The following is a 16,864-nucleotide window of genomic DNA, read 5'->3' on the forward strand; positions in this document are numbered from 1 at the left end:
CTTTTTTGATGTGTGCATCTATTGCTATAAATTGACCTCTGAGCACCGCCTTTGTCGTGTCCCAGAGGTTTTAGTATGATGCGTTTTCATTCTCATTTGATTCTAGGAATTTTTTGATTCTATCTCTGATTTCTTCTATTAGCCAGTGGTTTTTAAGCAAGGTGTTATTCAGTTTCTATGTAATTGATTTTTTTTTTCCTTGCTCTTCCTGTTGTTAATTTCTACCCTGATGGCATTTTGGTCAGTGTAGATACTTTGTATCATCTCAATATTTTTGATTTTGTTAATGATTGCTCTGTGTCCTAAGATGTGGTCTATTATGGAGACGACTGTTCCATGTGTATTGGAAAAGAATGTGTACGTTGTAGCTGTTGGGTGGAGTGTTCTATATATGTTTATGAGGTCAAGTTGGCTGATTGTGCCCTTTAGCTCTTCTGTATCTTTGAGTTTCTTTCTACATGTTCTATCTTTTACTGACAGTGGTGTGTTGAAGTTTCCTACTTTTAATGTGGAACTGTCAATTTCTCTTTTCAGTGCTATTAGAGTTTGTTTTACGTATTTTGGAGTCCTGTCACTGGGTGTGCAGATGTTTATTATGGTTATGTCTTCATGATGGATTGTTCCTTTAATCATATATAGTGCCCTTCTTTGGCTTTTATGGTGGATTTTGTTTTAGTCTGTTTTATCTGAGATTAGTATTGCCACGCCGGATTTTTTTTTTTTTTTGGTAGCTGTTTGCTTGATATATTTTTTTCCATCCTTTGATTTTTAATAAATTTACATCTTTGTTTCTAAGGTGTGTCTCTTGTAGACAGCATATTAAAGGATTCTGTTTTTTTTCACCCATTCTGTCACTCTCTCTTTATGGGTGCATTTAGACCATTTTTGTTCAGTGTAACTATCGATAGGTGTGAGTTTATTGCTGTCATTTTGTAGTGCTTTTTTTTTTTTTTTTTTTTTTTTTGTGGTGCTGATGTTTTCTTTGTTCCTCTTATTCTCCTGTGCTGAATTCCTTTTGTTTGTGGATTTTTTTTCCATTTCTTTTGTTTTGTAGATTTTGTGTTTACTGAGACTTTATGTTTTTCTTCTTTATTTTGATGAGTAGGATTGTTAACTTTCCTTGTAGTTACCTTGAAATTTACCCTTATCTTCCTAGGTTTGAATCAGTCTATTATTACTTGATATTGCCTTGCCTTCCTCTCCATTAGAACATTCTATACCTACACTGTTTATTCCTTCTTTTATTGTTCTGATGTTGTTATTGTTTATAGACTAACCTCTCTGGCTCCCTGTTGCAATTCTTTTGGCTTTGGATAGTCCTTGAGAGTTCATTTCCTAGGTTGGTATCTGGCTGGTATGAGCTTGTGTCCTAGATTCAGGCTGTGGTCTGATGTTGTTGGTTCTCAAACTGAAGGACTTCCTTTAATAATTCTTGTAAGTTAGGTTTGATATTTACATATTCCCTTAATTTCTGTTTATCTGGAAATGTCCTAATTTCACCATCATATTTGAATAAGAATTTTACAGGATATATCATTCTTGGTCGGAAATTTTTTTCTTTCAAGTCTTTATATATGTCATCCCATTGCCTTCTTACCTGCATGGTTTCTGTCAAATAATCAGAGCTTAGTCTTATTGTTTCCCCTCTGTAGGTGACTTTTTGTTTTTCTCAAGCTACTCTCAGGATTGTTTCTTTGTCTTTGGTTTTAGTGAGTGTGATTATGATATGCCTTGGTGATTTTCTTTTTGGGTCTATCCTACATGGGGTTTGTTGAGCTTCTTGGATGATCAACTTTTCATCTTTCATGATATCAGGGAAGTTTTCTCTCAGCAATTCCACAATGATCCTCTCTGTATTTTCCGTTTTCTCCCCCTGTTCTGGAGCTCCAATTACTCAAAAATTTTTGCTTTTGACTGTATCCCACATAATTCTCAGAGCTTCTTCATTTTTCTTCATTCTTTCTGATTTTTCCTCAAAGTTGTATCCTAGTGTTTGTCTTCAATTTCACCAATCTTGTGTTCCATTGTTTCAAACCTGCTTCTCAGCCCTTCTATGACACTGTCCATTTCTGAAATCTTGTTATCTTTTGGATTTCTAATTGTTGTGTTTGTATGATTTCTAGTTGTGAATTCATTTTGGTATTTTGTTCCTGTATTATTTTCCTGAATTCTTCCATTTTTGTGTGTGTGTGTGTGTAACTTCCATGAATTTGTCTATTTTTCCTCATTTTTGTCTGCTTTTTGCTTCAATTCTTGGATAGCTCTGAATATTAGAGATTGGAATGCCCTATCAGGTAGTTCTAGTGCCTTTCCTTCTACTGGAAAGTCATCTGGTGTCTTATTTTGGATGCCTACTGGAGCCAACCTTTTTTTTTTTTTTTTTTAAATATGTTCTGATATTGTCTGCTGTCTTCAGGACATTCAGTAGCTATTTTCCTCATTTATGGATTGTAGATTTGTTTGTTTCATCCTGCTTTTTTGTTTTATTTTGTTATGTCTGAGCAGGTGGGCTGTGCATTCTTTTTTGTTTGCTCATCTGTAGGCATGATGCCTTTCACCTCCTTGTCCAGTGGGCAATGCCAGTTGTTTAGCTATGGTGCAGCAGGGCAGGTACAGCTGAAGGGGAGGGGCTGGGATGGGTTGTTTGTGGCATATATTAGGTCCAACAGGGTGGTCCAGGAATCAGTGCAGGGCAGATTCTGGTAGGGCATGTCTGTGCTGCTCAGGGGTGTGACGTACAGCACATGATTCAGGTAGGCAGGAAGGAGGGTGGAAGCTGTCATGTGTGGAGATAAGATGGGTATGGGAAAGAGGAGAGAGAAACAAGGGTCCTAAACAACCAAACAGAAAAGTGCTGAGGGAGCTTGCCATTGGAGTGGAGAGACAAGAAACCAAGAAATGGAGAAAAACAAAAAGAAAAAATAGAATAAATACAAATTAGAGAAAAGAAAAGTAAAGCTTTCAGGGATCCCACCAGTGTGGCTGCGAAGACCGGGGAAGTGGCTCCCAGGCCACACAGTACAGTCTGGATAGAAGGGGCTCCCAAGCTGCACAAAGAGAAAGAAAACAAACAAAACAAAAAAAAGGAAATGCCCCAGGGGTTTCCACTGGGGTGGCTATGCAGACCAGGGAAGTGGCTCCCAAGTTGGGCAGTACAGCCTGGCTAGAAGGGGCTCCCAAGCTGTGAAAAGAAAAAGAAAACAAAAACAAAAAAGTCCTGAGGGATCCCACTAGCAAGGTGGTGCGGTCCAGGGAAGCACTTTCCCAGCGGAGCGGTGCTTTACAGCCTTTCAAGAAGAAGCAAAGCTGGCACATGGAGCCAGGTGGTTGAGCGAAAGGAAGGGGAGGTGGTGAGAGGCAGGGAGAAAACCAAAAGAAACAGAAAAAAGCAATACCAGCAACAAACAAATGGCACTGATGGGGCTGGCCAGTGTGGGCAGGGTGAATCCAAGTGGCACGGGGCTGGATCCGGTGCTTCCTGGCCAAGAGACTGTGGCCAGTGGGAAGCAGTGGAGGCCCAGCAGTGGCGGAAGAAGGCGGGGGTGGGAAAGTGCATATCACTGGTTACTGGGTATTTTGTCTCCTGCTGGGAGCTCCATGCAGCTGCTTTCCCGTACTCCCTGTTCATTGATACCTGATGTGGGCAGGCCAAATCCAAGCAGCACAGTTCCTGCACTTCCTGGCCAGCCAAGCGACTGCAGTCAGCTATGAAGCAGGGGAGGTTGAGCAGGGGGGAGAAGGATGGGGGGCTGGGAAAGAATATATCACTGGTTACCAGGCGCTCTGTTCCCTCCTGGGAGCTCTGTGAAGCTGCTTTCCTGTACTCCCTGTCTGCTGGTCTCCAACAGGAGTCCAAGATGGTGAATCTGTCCTGTGTTAGATGACGTGGGACCTCCACACATATCTCTCCTCAGTCTCTGTTCTCTGCCGGGTTCTTATTCCATTCGGTGTTTGGCTGAGTTCTTCATCTCTTCACTTGATGCTTAGGGTTCCAGGGTTGATGTTTGTCTCTGTTTTACTTAGTCTTTTGGGTCTTTGCTGTGGAGGGACGGAGTGGTGCTTCTGTCTACAGTGCTATGTTGGCTCCGCCTCCTCAGCTTCCTCTCTTTAGGCACTTCTCCTTCAATAAATCCTCCCTAGCTGCCCTTCCCACTCAATGCCCATTTGCTTACTCCAGGGTCCTTATGTATATACAGACAAATATTTTGTTTTAGGTAACTGTATCTTCTAGGGCACTGTTTAAATACTTCACACCTGCCTTACCACTCACGCTCTCAATAATGATTTCATACCTTTTAAACTTGCTTAGGTTTAATTATTCCTCAGCTATTAGCTTCCTAGAGAATAGATTCTGGAGCCAGCAACGACTAGGTGTGGAAACTGGTTTTACTATTTATTTACTAGCTCTGTGACTTTGGGAGTTATCCAATTCCTCTAAGCCTCAGTGTATTCACCTACAAAACAGAAATAATAGAAACTCCTCCATCAAAAAGATGTTTTGAGAATTAAATGTGATATATTCCTTAGACATCAAGTGTCCAATAAATACCACTTTTCTCCTGTGTCAACCATAAGCAATTACCAAACTGTCAAGCTTATAAAATGCTCAAATTGCATCTAAAGATGTCTCCTTTTTGCCCTCTCTCTAGCACCTAATATGTATCATAAGTTAAAAAGCAGCTTCCCTCAGCCCCCCAACTATTGCCCTCACTGAAGCTGTGTTCATATTACTCCTGGCATCAGTTACTTCACCTGAACTTTGCAGACTGAATTTTTATCTCCTTCCAGGACACATGACCATTATCCCAACATTCTACTGGTATTACCAGTAGTGAGAGACAAATTATTTAGCAACATGAATGCCGGGTAGGAGTTCAGGGTCAATGAATTTCTGTCCCAGCTCCAACTGTTTTTTAAATGATTTCATGCAAAATGCATGCTCAGCACTGCCAAATAACACTTTTTTTTAAATTAATTTCACTGTCCAGAGTCCTTTGGTCACCTAGAATAAAGAAATTGAAGGAATATGTTCAGTGTGTTCTGGTTCCAATGAAGAAAGCATTGTGTGCTTCCTTTTGATTGCTAGGTAGGAAGCAGTGTCCAAGGTAACCAGGGCAACAGTCCCTCTATACTGCTAGGCAGAGCAAGGACAAATTAAAGACAGCTCAGTGTTCCTTTTTTTAAAAAAGGATTTTTTTTGGTTATTTGATACATACCTGGAAGACGTATACACTGCATACTCTTTGAAACAATAAATTACATTTCTAGGAATAAATTCTAAAGAAACAGTCATGGATATAAACAAACACATAGCTACAGAGATGTTCATCTAAGTGCTGGCAAAAATACCAAACAAAAATGTGGGGAAATTTGATGTAAGATAATGAGAAATTGGCTAAACAAATAATGGGAATCATAAACACTAACATTTATAGGGTACTTGGTAAATTTTATTTTTTGGTAAACCTTTCATATGCATCACATAATTTGGTGCTCATAACAACTCAATATGAGATTAATTATTATTATTATCATCATCATTTCTATTTTATGGATGATGAAACTGAGGCTTGGAATAGTTAAGTAACTTGTCCAAGTTCACACAGCTAATATATGGAGCCTGTTGTTGTTGTGTGTCATCAAGTTGATTCCAACTCATAGAGATCCTACAGGACAGCACAGAACTGCTTTGTGGGGTTTCCTAGGTTATAGTCTTTACAGGAGCAGATCGCCAGGTCTTTTCTATCACAGAGTGCAGCTGATGGGTTCAAACTGCTGACCTTTCAGTTAGCAGTTGGGCGCTTAACCATTGTGCCACCAGGGCTCCTTAGATGGAACTTAAGAGTTCAAATTATGATTTTTTTTTTTTTTTTTGGTAATCTGAATCCTCTGGTGTTAGCCAATATGTTACACACCTCCTGTGATGCATCTGTATCAATAGACTGCTAGGCAGCTACTAAAATGGTATTAGAGAAGAATGTTTAACAGCATTTTCAGATGTCTTAAATATTTTCAAGTGAGAAAGCAAATTACAAAATGGAATGTATAGAGTAATCCCAATTTTGTAATAAAGGCAGAAAAAAACCAATGGGAAAAAGAACAGATACAGATATACCAAAATCTTAAGAGTAGTTTTTTCTAGGTTGTAAGATTATAATATATCTATATCTTTATCTTTGTACTTGTCTTTGTTTTCTAAATTCTAAGAAGCCAGAATGCTCCTTAGAAGCAAGGACGGCAGACTTTGTCTCACGTACTTTGGACATGTTATCAGAAGGGATCAGTCCCTGAAGAAGAACAGCATGCTTGGTAGAGGGCCAGAGAATAAGAGGAAGACCCTCAATGAGACAGATTGACACAGTGACTACAACAATGGGCTCAAACATAGCAAGGATTGTGAGGATGGCACAGGACTGGGCATTGTTTCATTCTGTTGTACATAGGGTTACTATGAGTCTGGAGCTGTCTTGATAGTACCTAACAACAACAGCAACAACATTCATTGACTACGTGTTAATAGCAAATAAAACATAGTCAATGGATAGTCAAAATAATACATAAAATTTGTAAAAAGAATACAAGTTATTTTTCTAAATGAAACGTTAATCAGTTTTCAGATTGAAGCAGTACAGAATTTCCCATGGTTCCCTCTTATCAAATGTGTACTGTTCTCCCCAAAACATTACGCCCACAGGGCAGGTATGATATCAAAACACCACTTTTACTGCTGTTCCTCTTTCTTTCTTTGTACCTGCTCCCACACTATTTTTAAACATGCCTGGGCCATGCTGATGGCTGATAAGCTCAAGTTAGCTCCGGAAATGGGACAAATCAAGCAGTGGATGAGCTGTCTCCTCTTTTTAAACCACTGGTATTTCAATACCATAGGGCAAAATAAAGTTTTTAGGCAGGAAAGGCTTTTCTTTTCCCACTTTTTAAAGATGGCACAGTGGCAATCCGGTGATTAATGCTCATTGTCTGAATGAGAAGGCTTCTTGGTCCACTGTCTCCTGTCATTGTCACAGTTCCCTCTAATTCAATTAGGGCAGCACCCTGAGAGATGTCTGCCTGGATTCCATGGATCTATGAGCTATTATTTTTATCACTTACTATCTTGATTTTAAACAAAGCTTTGAAGCTTCGCAGTGCTAATCTTTAATGAAAATGGAAAGGGGGAAAAACCTGAAAGAAATTTCAATGAAAGCAGCAGAAGTGCTAATTCAAGGTTGGAAGGAGATAAAAATGAAATTGGAGGCAAGGATGGATTCAGTAAAAAGAAATATTCAAAATTTAACAGTGATGAGATTAGTTAAAAACATTTTGATTTTACATTTTATTAATTTTCTCCACTGCCTGAAGTATCGCTTCAAAAAGCAGGAGATTAAAGATACCAAAAAGAAATCGTTATTAAATTAGGCGGTGTGCAGGGACGGAGCATTGCTACTAAAACTGAGAATATAAAAGCCGTTATATCTAAGCCTTTCTTTTTCCTCATTCTTCATATTTTCTGGAAATATCTTTTTATGGAAAAACAAACTCCACGTTGGTCCCGATCCAAAAGACATTATTTTTAAAAACTCCTTATTAAACCTGATCAACAAGGTTAAGATTCTGGAAGGAAATGCAGACATGTAGATTAGTTTGAAAGAATAATGAAGCAGAACATATCTGGTCTTCAAAGTCTAGGAGTTTAGCTAGTGGTAAGTTATGGCAAGGTTAAGGTTAGCTGAAGATGGTTCCACATAGCTCAGCTCAGAGATGTTAGAAGAACAGCTCCAAGGGAGCATCAAGCACTGACTGGAACCTAGTTATGAAAATGTGACATTGTTTGAGTTGCTTGGAAACATATTAAAAAAGCCACTGGCTTTTCATAATAATTGAGCTTTATATTCCCTAATGTCACAGCATCTAGGTGATTTTTCTTACAAACCTATTCTTTTCTCTATCCTCCTCATCCTTGTTAGCAAACATCTTCCACTGGAAATGAGCGATGATGTTACTGCGGTTGTGAATGGTTACAGTTCGCTGACTGGCCAAAGATATGTAGGTTTTCTCAATGAACAAGGAATTTTTGTCTAGCCGTATATTCATGTCGATGGCAGCTCCATACAGAGATACAAAGACTTTTTCACCTAGGAATTAACAAAATACACATTTTAAGATTTATTCTAGAATTACATTTCTAGGCTTTTTTTTCCTCCTCAAGCTGAAGTTAGGAATATAACACAAGCATTAGGCATTTTATCTTTTTTTCCCCCCATCAATCCAGGGATCAGACATCATTAGAAAACTTGAATATTATGCTTGGAGCAGTTACAGAGAATCAAACCTACTTAGTAGCCAGTAAATCTCAACTGTTAAGCACTCACTTACTAGCTGAAAGGTTGGCAGTTCCAACCCACCCAGAGGCACCTGAGAAGATGGCCTGGAGATCTGCTTTCAAAAAGTCACAGCCTTGAAAACCCTATGGAGCAGTTCTACTCTGCACACATGGGGTCGCCATGAGTCGGGATCAACTTGGTGACAGCTAACAAAACAACAACAACCAATCTCAAGATATATTTTTCCTACTACCCAGCAAATTGCACTTCTAGGTATTTATCCTAAAGGCAAGTCTCACATATTTATACAAGAAGACATGTACAAAGATGCTCTTTACAGCACTACTGATAATAGCGAAAAACTAGGACCAGCCTAAGTATTCAACAGGAGAACAGAAAAATTGTAGTATTTTTACACACTGGAATGTGATGCATTAGTTATAATGAATTAGAGCTATGTGCAGCTACATGCTTAAATTCTAAAATACAACACTGAATAAAAAAAGGAAGTTGGAAAATGGTATGTATAACATGACACCATATATGTGAAATTTAAAACCACTTGAGACAATACTATATTTTTTTATGGATAAGTAAATATGTAAAAATAGTATAAAGCCATACCCAATTCACTTCTGAGGAACAAAACATGGGAAATGGATTTGGAAAGATTAACAAGGTGGTTTCAAATCTATAAACAGTTTAATTACCTAAACAATAAAACAGCTGAAGGAAAAGTGTATGGCAAAATGTTGAGATGTGGTAAACATAAAACAAAACCAAAAAAACCCAAACCCGTTGCCGTCGAGTCAATTCCGACTCATAGCGACCCTATAGAACAGAGTAGAGCTGCCCCATAGAGTTTCCAAGGAGTGTCCGGTGGATTCGAACTGCTGACCTTTTGGTTAGCAACCATAGCACTTAACCACTATGCCACCTGGTTTTCCTTTAAACATAAAGGCTATTTATTATTCTCTGTGATTTTGTGGTTATTTGAAATATTTCATTGTTTAAAAAATTAACCAAGGACATCCATAAGTACTGCACTTCTTCAAAAAAAAAAAAAAAATAACCTCTATAAGGCCAAATGGTCAACCCAAAACCAAAACAAAAACCACGTCGATTCCAACTCACAACCTTGTAGGACAGAGTAGAACTGCCCCACAGTGTTTCCAAGCCTGTAAATCTTTATGGAAGCAGAGTGCCACATCTTTCTCTCACAGAGCAACTGGTGGGTTCAAACCACTGACTTTTCCACTAGCAGTAGAGTGCTTTAGCCACTGCATCACCAAGGCTCCCAAACAGTCAACAATTACCTTAAAATAAAGATAAGAATATAAGGGGCAGGGAACTAGATTAATGGAAATGGAACAATCAGATGGAACTAATGAGCATATTCACACATTGTAAAGAATGTGACCAATGTCAATGAACGACTTGTGTAGAAAATGTTGAATGGGAACTTAAACTTCTGTGTAAACCTTCACCGAAAACACAATAAAATATTATTAAAAAAATAACCAAGGAAAAAGATCTAAGGGTTAATTTCATATAGATATAGGGGTCAGAGAGACTAGTGTCATCTCTATGAGAGCTCACTGCAAACTCGTCCATCCCAGAAATACAGCAACAGAGCCACTAGACCTGTCCTTTCAAGAACTAGCTAATATTAGTTTTTTTATTTCTATTTTCCCAAAACCTCCTGATGCACAAAGTGAAGGAAGCAATAACTCTTCTTTTGCCATCACAGCTGTTGAAGTAGTTGCCTAGTGTTTTTACACGCTTTTTTTTTTTCAGTATGTCATGAAGACAACCTTAAAAAGGGTCCCCCATCCTAGCTACTTAGAAGAATGGATGAAAGGGGTGCTATGCTTACAGGAATGGGTAAGGATGCTGTGCTCAGCATTAGTGTTTTCTATCTCCTTGGAGTGTCTGTCCCCTTCTCAGTTTCTGGGGTTGAGTGCTGCAATCATTGTAAATGGGGTTAGCCACAGTTATTTATTATGTCCCAGTTAAGGTAAATTTTGTAGAAGGTTTCATTACCTCTTGCCAGTTTTGCCACTATTAGTCAAGCAAAAACAAATGCAAACAAAACTAATTTTATATATATACTGTGGTCTCAGTACTTTCAGACTATAGAGGAAGACACTAAATAAAATATATGAGTGGTACCATAGATTCTCTAGGGAACTAACAAGTTGATGGAACGTGAGTTTCTCATCTTTTGGTCACAGCAGGTCAAATTTACCACTCCAGTGAATTGCTGAACCAAACTTCTTTGACATCTCTTTCTTTGAAGAGTTCAGGAATCTAAAATTAAGCAACTTGACTGAGGTTAGCCAGCACACCAGCGGCAATGCCAAAATCAGAATTCTTAATCCGCACAGAAGGTACTGTGGGATTGTGGAAAGTATTCTGGCCTCAGAGGGTCCCAAAGGCCCAGGTTCAAACCCTGGCTCTATCACTTAGGTGTAAAGCCGTTTAATGTCTCTGAACCTCAGTTTACTTACCTCTAAAATGAAGGAAGTTAAATAGATATCCTCCAATGTCCCTTTGGAAACCCTGATTGCATAGCGGTTAAGAGCTAGAGCTGCTAACCAAAAGGATGACAGTTTGAATCTACTGGGCACTCCTTGGAAACCCTATGGGGCAGTTCTATTCTGTCCTATAAGGTCACTATGAGTCGGAATTGGCTCGATGGCAATGGGTTCTAATGTCCCTTTAGATACTAACACCTAATGATTTGAGGGAGTCCCCGGGTATTGCAAATGATTAATGTGCTAGACGCTACAAAAGTTTGGCAGCTCAAGTCTACCCAGAGGCACCATGGAAGAACGGCTTGACAAACTACTTCCAAAATATCATCCATTGAAAAACCTATGGAGCACAGTTCCACTCTGACCACACATGGGGTGTATGGAATGATTTGAGAGTCTTTACTTGCTATGTAATTTACAGAAGCCTCATAATTCCATTTCTCTAAACAATCCCTAACAATCTGTGAGTCATAATTTCTGTAATTCTCTTTCCCAAACTACAAAATGCGAAAAACAAGAAAAAAAAAATTATGTCAAGGAATGATTCTGTTGCCTTTAAAGCTCTGAGCTTCTGTTAAGAACGATGGAAAAACTTGGAAACGGACAGTGGCAATGGTTGTACAACATGATGAATGTAATTAAAACCAAAAAACCCGTTGCCATCGAGTCAATTCCAACTCATAGCAACCCTACAGGACAGAGTAGAACAGCCCTACAGGGTTTCCAAAGCTGTACCCTTTAGGAAAGCAGACTGCCACACACATCTTTCTTCCATGGAGCAGCTGCTAGGTTCAAACTGCTTTCGGTTAGCAGCTGAGCACTTCACCACCGGTGGCACATGAATGTAATTAATGTCACTGAAGTGAATATATTCAAAGTGTTGAAATGGCAATTTTTTTTATTAAATATATACTTATCATAATTTTTTAAATTTATATTTTTTACAATAAGAATGTTTTGTAAGATTATCTAATTATAATGTCACATGTTTGTAATAATCACACAGTTGAAACAAAGTTCATGCTAAGCTTGTATAGGTATGCTCAGATAGGTATTACCTAATAGTTTCAACTGAAAAATGTATCATACCAAATTAGCTATATTTAACTTGGGTATTCCTTTATTGGCCTTTAGGAGAAAAAAAATGAATTCCTTGAGAGTTGTAGAAAATTTACTAGGGTCAAATATATAAATGACTGTAAAGCTGTCCTCTGAAGTACTAATATTATGGCTGCTAATATCTTTAGTAGTAGTGCATCACACCCTTAGGGAAAGAGCCTACTTGCCAACTTCTGACTCCTGAATTCCCTCCTGTTTGGTATGGGACATAATCCTTTTAAAAACGCTGACTAAGTACATCAGCTCTATTTCCTGATTATACTAGTGGTTAATGTCACCACTAAGGTGACAGCAACCTCACTAGGCATGAAAGAAAACTCTGCTGTGCTTCGACTTCTAGTGCTCTTTCAAATACTAAAAGTCTCAGAAAGATAGTTTTTTTTAAAGCCTGTTCTGAATACTAACAGCCCCTTGAACTCTTAGATTATATAAAGTTTCTCAATATCTCGTTGAAAAGTGAAAATTTAAGCAATTAACCGTTTGTTTGTCTCTTAATAGCTAAATAATCATTTCAATACTTTTCTGCTTTATTGAAATGACAGAACAAGTTTAATGGTTGCTGTTTTTGTTTTGTTGTTAAGAATGTAGCTTTACAGTTGTGTTCTTAATCGCTTCTGGAGAGATTAGTTCATAAAACGTATCGAGTTATTCCAGTTCTTTTAATTGCCTAAACAAACTTGATTTCACTACACGAGGAAACCCACAGGGAGACAGGGGAGGGAAGGAGAGAAAATTCTGGTTCCAGAAGATGTTAGTAAAATATTAGATACTGCTATTGTTTTTATTTATTTTTTATTTTTTTTACACTTGACCTCTTTAATTGTTAGAACACTGGTTCAAAATGGGATGTCAGAAAAACACAATGTCTCCTCCTAGCTGCATTTCGTGGATCCCTGGTGGCGCAGTGGTTTAACAGCTGTTAGCAGCCATAGGTCTTAATCAAAAGCTCGGCAGTTTGAATCCACCAGCCGTTCCCTAGAAATCCTATGGGGCAGTTCTACTCTGTCCTATATGGTCACTATGAGTCGGAATTGCCTTGACAGCAATGCTTTTTTTTTTTCTTTTCAAGCTGCATTTAATTAAGAATATATCCAGCGGAGGACCAAAGACTGCAGAACACAAAAATAACTGTTAGAAATGTGATTTAGCACTTCCTGCTGAGGGTTATCAATGCTTCTCCTTCTGAAACGCTGTTTTGGGGAAGTTTGAAGAAAAGACTTTCATCAACAGCCTATGTTAAAATCTCTCTCCTCAAAGCAATGCATACTTCAAACAGCTGCAGCAAGTTCAATCAGATGCTTATTTAGTGAAATAAGAAGCCAGTGATCACGGCTGCTTGGAAAAAGCTCCGTAATTAATTGTTAGGCAGTCAGTACTGTTTTCCGCTAATGGAAGGTTACAGGATCTGGTCATTGATAACCCACAATAAAGATGAAAGCATATTCTTACCAGCAGTTCATTTTATATAAGGCAAAAGCTACAAGACATCTTACCTCTGTCTGCAGTCTTCAGAAAACAACTTCATTTATGCACCAAGCTTGCCGCTAGAACCTCAGGGTGTGGAAACTAACTTTCCATGCATGAATTCAATTTTAATACGCAAATATACACTATGGTTTGATCTACCTTTCCTTTCCCACAGGAAAGGATGAGTGTCATTTCATATACTTACATAAAAGTAAAATCCAGAGTGAGCGCCATTGGGAGAATGCAACATCGTTTTCAAAGTCAACAGATAAAAGGAGTAAAAATGCTTATGTGGTAATATGAAAGATGAGGAAGACAATCCATTATGGTGGAAAAGGTATTATGCAGCAGTTAAGTCTGAGTCTGGGTTCTAATTGTGCTTTTGACTAGTTATGTGACCTTGGAGAAACTACTTTATATCTTAGGGCTTCAGTTTTTCATCTGTAAAATCTAATGACTGGCTTAGATGATTACTGAAAGCTTCCCTCAAGTTTTAATTTCATCAGTCTATAAACAATCTAAGCCAGCTGGTCTCAAAAGTTTTTTGAATCAAATAAAATTTGTGACACTATACCCAAAAATATATATAACTTGTTTATTTGTAAATTATTCATATTTACAAGAGTACTAATGTTAAATTAAAATATACCTAAAATATTAAAAACATGAGATAAAGATGAAATAAACAATATTTTAAAGATAATTTAACATATTTACAAACAATTAATTATGCTTATTTTTTTTATAGTGATTCAAAGGTAATTCTAAGGCCACATATTCTTTCAATACTTAGTTTAGGAAACTGACATAAACAAAAATGACAACTCACATTATCTAGATATAGAAATCTAGATAAAAGAAGTATATCACTGAGTTTACAAAGCCTCATTTTTTTTCAATTGCATCTACTATTAACACTAATAATACAAATTTTTTGCCACAACTGAGCTAATAATTTTTCCATAAGAGTAACTAATTATTTGACAGTCAGACAAAAGATTCAAACCCAAATATACCAGTAATAGCATTCAATATAAAAGGACTGAATGGTAAAACCGAAAGACAAAGATTTTGAGACTGGATTTAAAAAAACAACAACAAAGTGACACACAAATGTCCCACTTCAAACGTGAGGTCACAGAAAGTTGAAAGTAAAGGAATAGATGGAATATACTCTGTACATATTAATCAAAAGAAAGTTACCATACTATACAAATGTCAGATCAAGTAGACTTTAATGTCAGAAATCTTACTAGACATAAAAAGGCACAGTTCATAATGATAAAATGGTTACTTCAACAGGAAGTTATAATAATCCTAAGTGTATATGCAAATATCATAGCCTCAATATATATAAAACAAAAATAGAATAGCACCATAAAGAGAAACACCAAATCACAATCATAATTGTACATTTTAGTATCATCTCCTAACAAATTCTAAAACGAGGAGACAAAAAATTAGTAGATATATAGATTGAACAATACGATTATTAACAAATTTGACTTAACTGATATTCATGGAACTTGTACCCTTTTCAGGGTGTACTTACCAAACTGGAACATACTCTGGGGTATAAAGTAAGTTTCAACTAATATCGAAGCCACAAATCATAGAGGATTTGTTTTCTGTCACTCGTAAAATTAAACCAGGAGCCAATAACAAAAAGATAACTAGAACATTCCCAAATGTTTGAATAGTAAGTAACACACTGTTAAACATGGGTCAAAGAAGAAAAAAAAAAGGAAATTCTAAAATATTTTGAATCAAGTGTTAATGAAAATTCAACATATAAAAACATGTGGGAATACATCGTAGAGTAATAATAAAGTAAATGAATAATAGAGTTTGGCTACATGGGCAAAAAAGTTCCCCTTTTTGCTTAATCTAGTTCAAGTGAGGTTTCTCTTGCAACAGTCAGTGAGTTATGTCTAACAGTAGGAATAAGACATATAGATTTGTGCCACTCGTTATGGGTTGTTGTTATGTTGGAAGACAGGACCACTTGACCAGAGGTCTCAAGGCATGGGCTTGAAAAGCCAGTGACTCTGAACTGTGACCTGGATATCCTTTGCTGCTCTTTTCCTGGCTCTTCTCTTACCATATCCTTCTAATGCAGAGAATTTGGGTCAGTCATGATGAATGGGTAAAAAGGAAATAAGAACGAAATGAGAAAAATCATGAAATAATAAATGGCAGTGGTAAAATATTAATTTGAAAACCAACTTTGGAGACTTGCATAATGTACATGTAGCCTACATGACTACAAATTAAATATTTGCAAAAACAATGTATAATTTTCATGACTACGCAGTATGTGGCTCTTAAGAATATGTTAGTGGCAATATACACAGTCTTACACTTATCAGGTAAGCTATTTGCATGTTCTAAGGATTAAAGTAACCGGATCGTACACAGACTAGTAGGCACACACAGGGCATTCTGAACTGGGGGTTACATTTGATAATGGTAGATGATTGAAGCTATAAATCAAATGGAAGGCCCATGGGTTATTAAGTTACCCTCAAGTTTCCATTTACACATGCGTTACCTCAAGCTACCAGTGGGACTTCTGGGTATAGGTTCCTTCCTGAACTCTGTATTCCCTAGTCTTTCAAGACCTGGAGAAACTAGGTCAGATTGATATCTGGCTCAACATCATTTCTATGAGAAATAGGAGGCATTTATTCTTTTGTTCTTTACTTTGTGGTTCTTAGCTTACTCTAACGCAGTCAAAATAACTATTTCCTACTTTACTTCATGTTTCCCTTCTGACCTCTCTTAACATACAGAACCTTTAACAGAGAATAATGCATACCTGTGTCGTAATACACGATAAGTCTTTCACTGTGATTGCCCACAGTCTGTGGCTCAAACTCCACTTCCAGTTGCATGGTATCTCCCACGTTAAGTGTTCCAACGGATGGCTCTACAGAGAAAGGCCTGCAGCACACATAGAGACACATCTATAATGATACATTCTTGAGTAGTGTGCAGGGGAGCAGAGAGGAGATGAGAGTTCTAGTGCAACTGACAGGTCAGACCCAAAACTGTAGTTTGGTGGTCCAGAAGTGAAGTATACTTTCCTCCCTAAAGTAAAAGAACTTCAGCTTTAATGATAAAGTAACAGCAACAGGTCAGCAAGCGTAAGGGAAAATTAAATGATGCAATAAGTAATACTCTTGTTGGTGTCCTTGCCATTCGGCCATTCATTCCAGATTTCTGAATGTTCCTGCTGGGGCCAGATCTCTGTTAGGATGATGGCAAATGAATACAATCCAGCCTTTGTCCTCAAGATACTGAGATTCCACTAAAAGGCAGACATAAAACATGTATGCAAATATTGTCATTAAAGGGCAAAAGAACAGTACCTTCAAAAGGAATTATATCAAGTTTTGTAAGAGTTCAGAGAAGAGAAAG

General features: G+C 37.6%; 1 protein-coding gene across 1 annotated transcript in view; it reads right to left on the bottom strand.

Annotated features, from left to right (window-relative positions):
* HYDIN (HYDIN axonemal central pair apparatus protein) overlaps positions 1 to 16,864 on the bottom strand; it is a 402,907-nt gene that overhangs the window by 339,834 nt on the left and 46,209 nt on the right. The window contains exons 6-7 of the mRNA XM_064273799.1: positions 16,263 to 16,387; positions 7,931 to 8,132 (exon numbers count right to left, since the gene is read on the bottom strand). Of these exons, the coding sequence (XP_064129869.1) occupies positions 7,931 to 8,132; positions 16,263 to 16,387 (327 nt within the window). The remainder of the gene's footprint in view (positions 1 to 7,930; positions 8,133 to 16,262; positions 16,388 to 16,864) is intronic.

Source organism: Loxodonta africana, chromosome 21, assembly GCF_030014295.1.
Source record: "Loxodonta africana isolate mLoxAfr1 chromosome 21, mLoxAfr1.hap2, whole genome shotgun sequence".
In the NCBI taxonomy this organism is placed as follows: domain Eukaryota; kingdom Metazoa; phylum Chordata; class Mammalia; order Proboscidea; family Elephantidae; genus Loxodonta; species Loxodonta africana.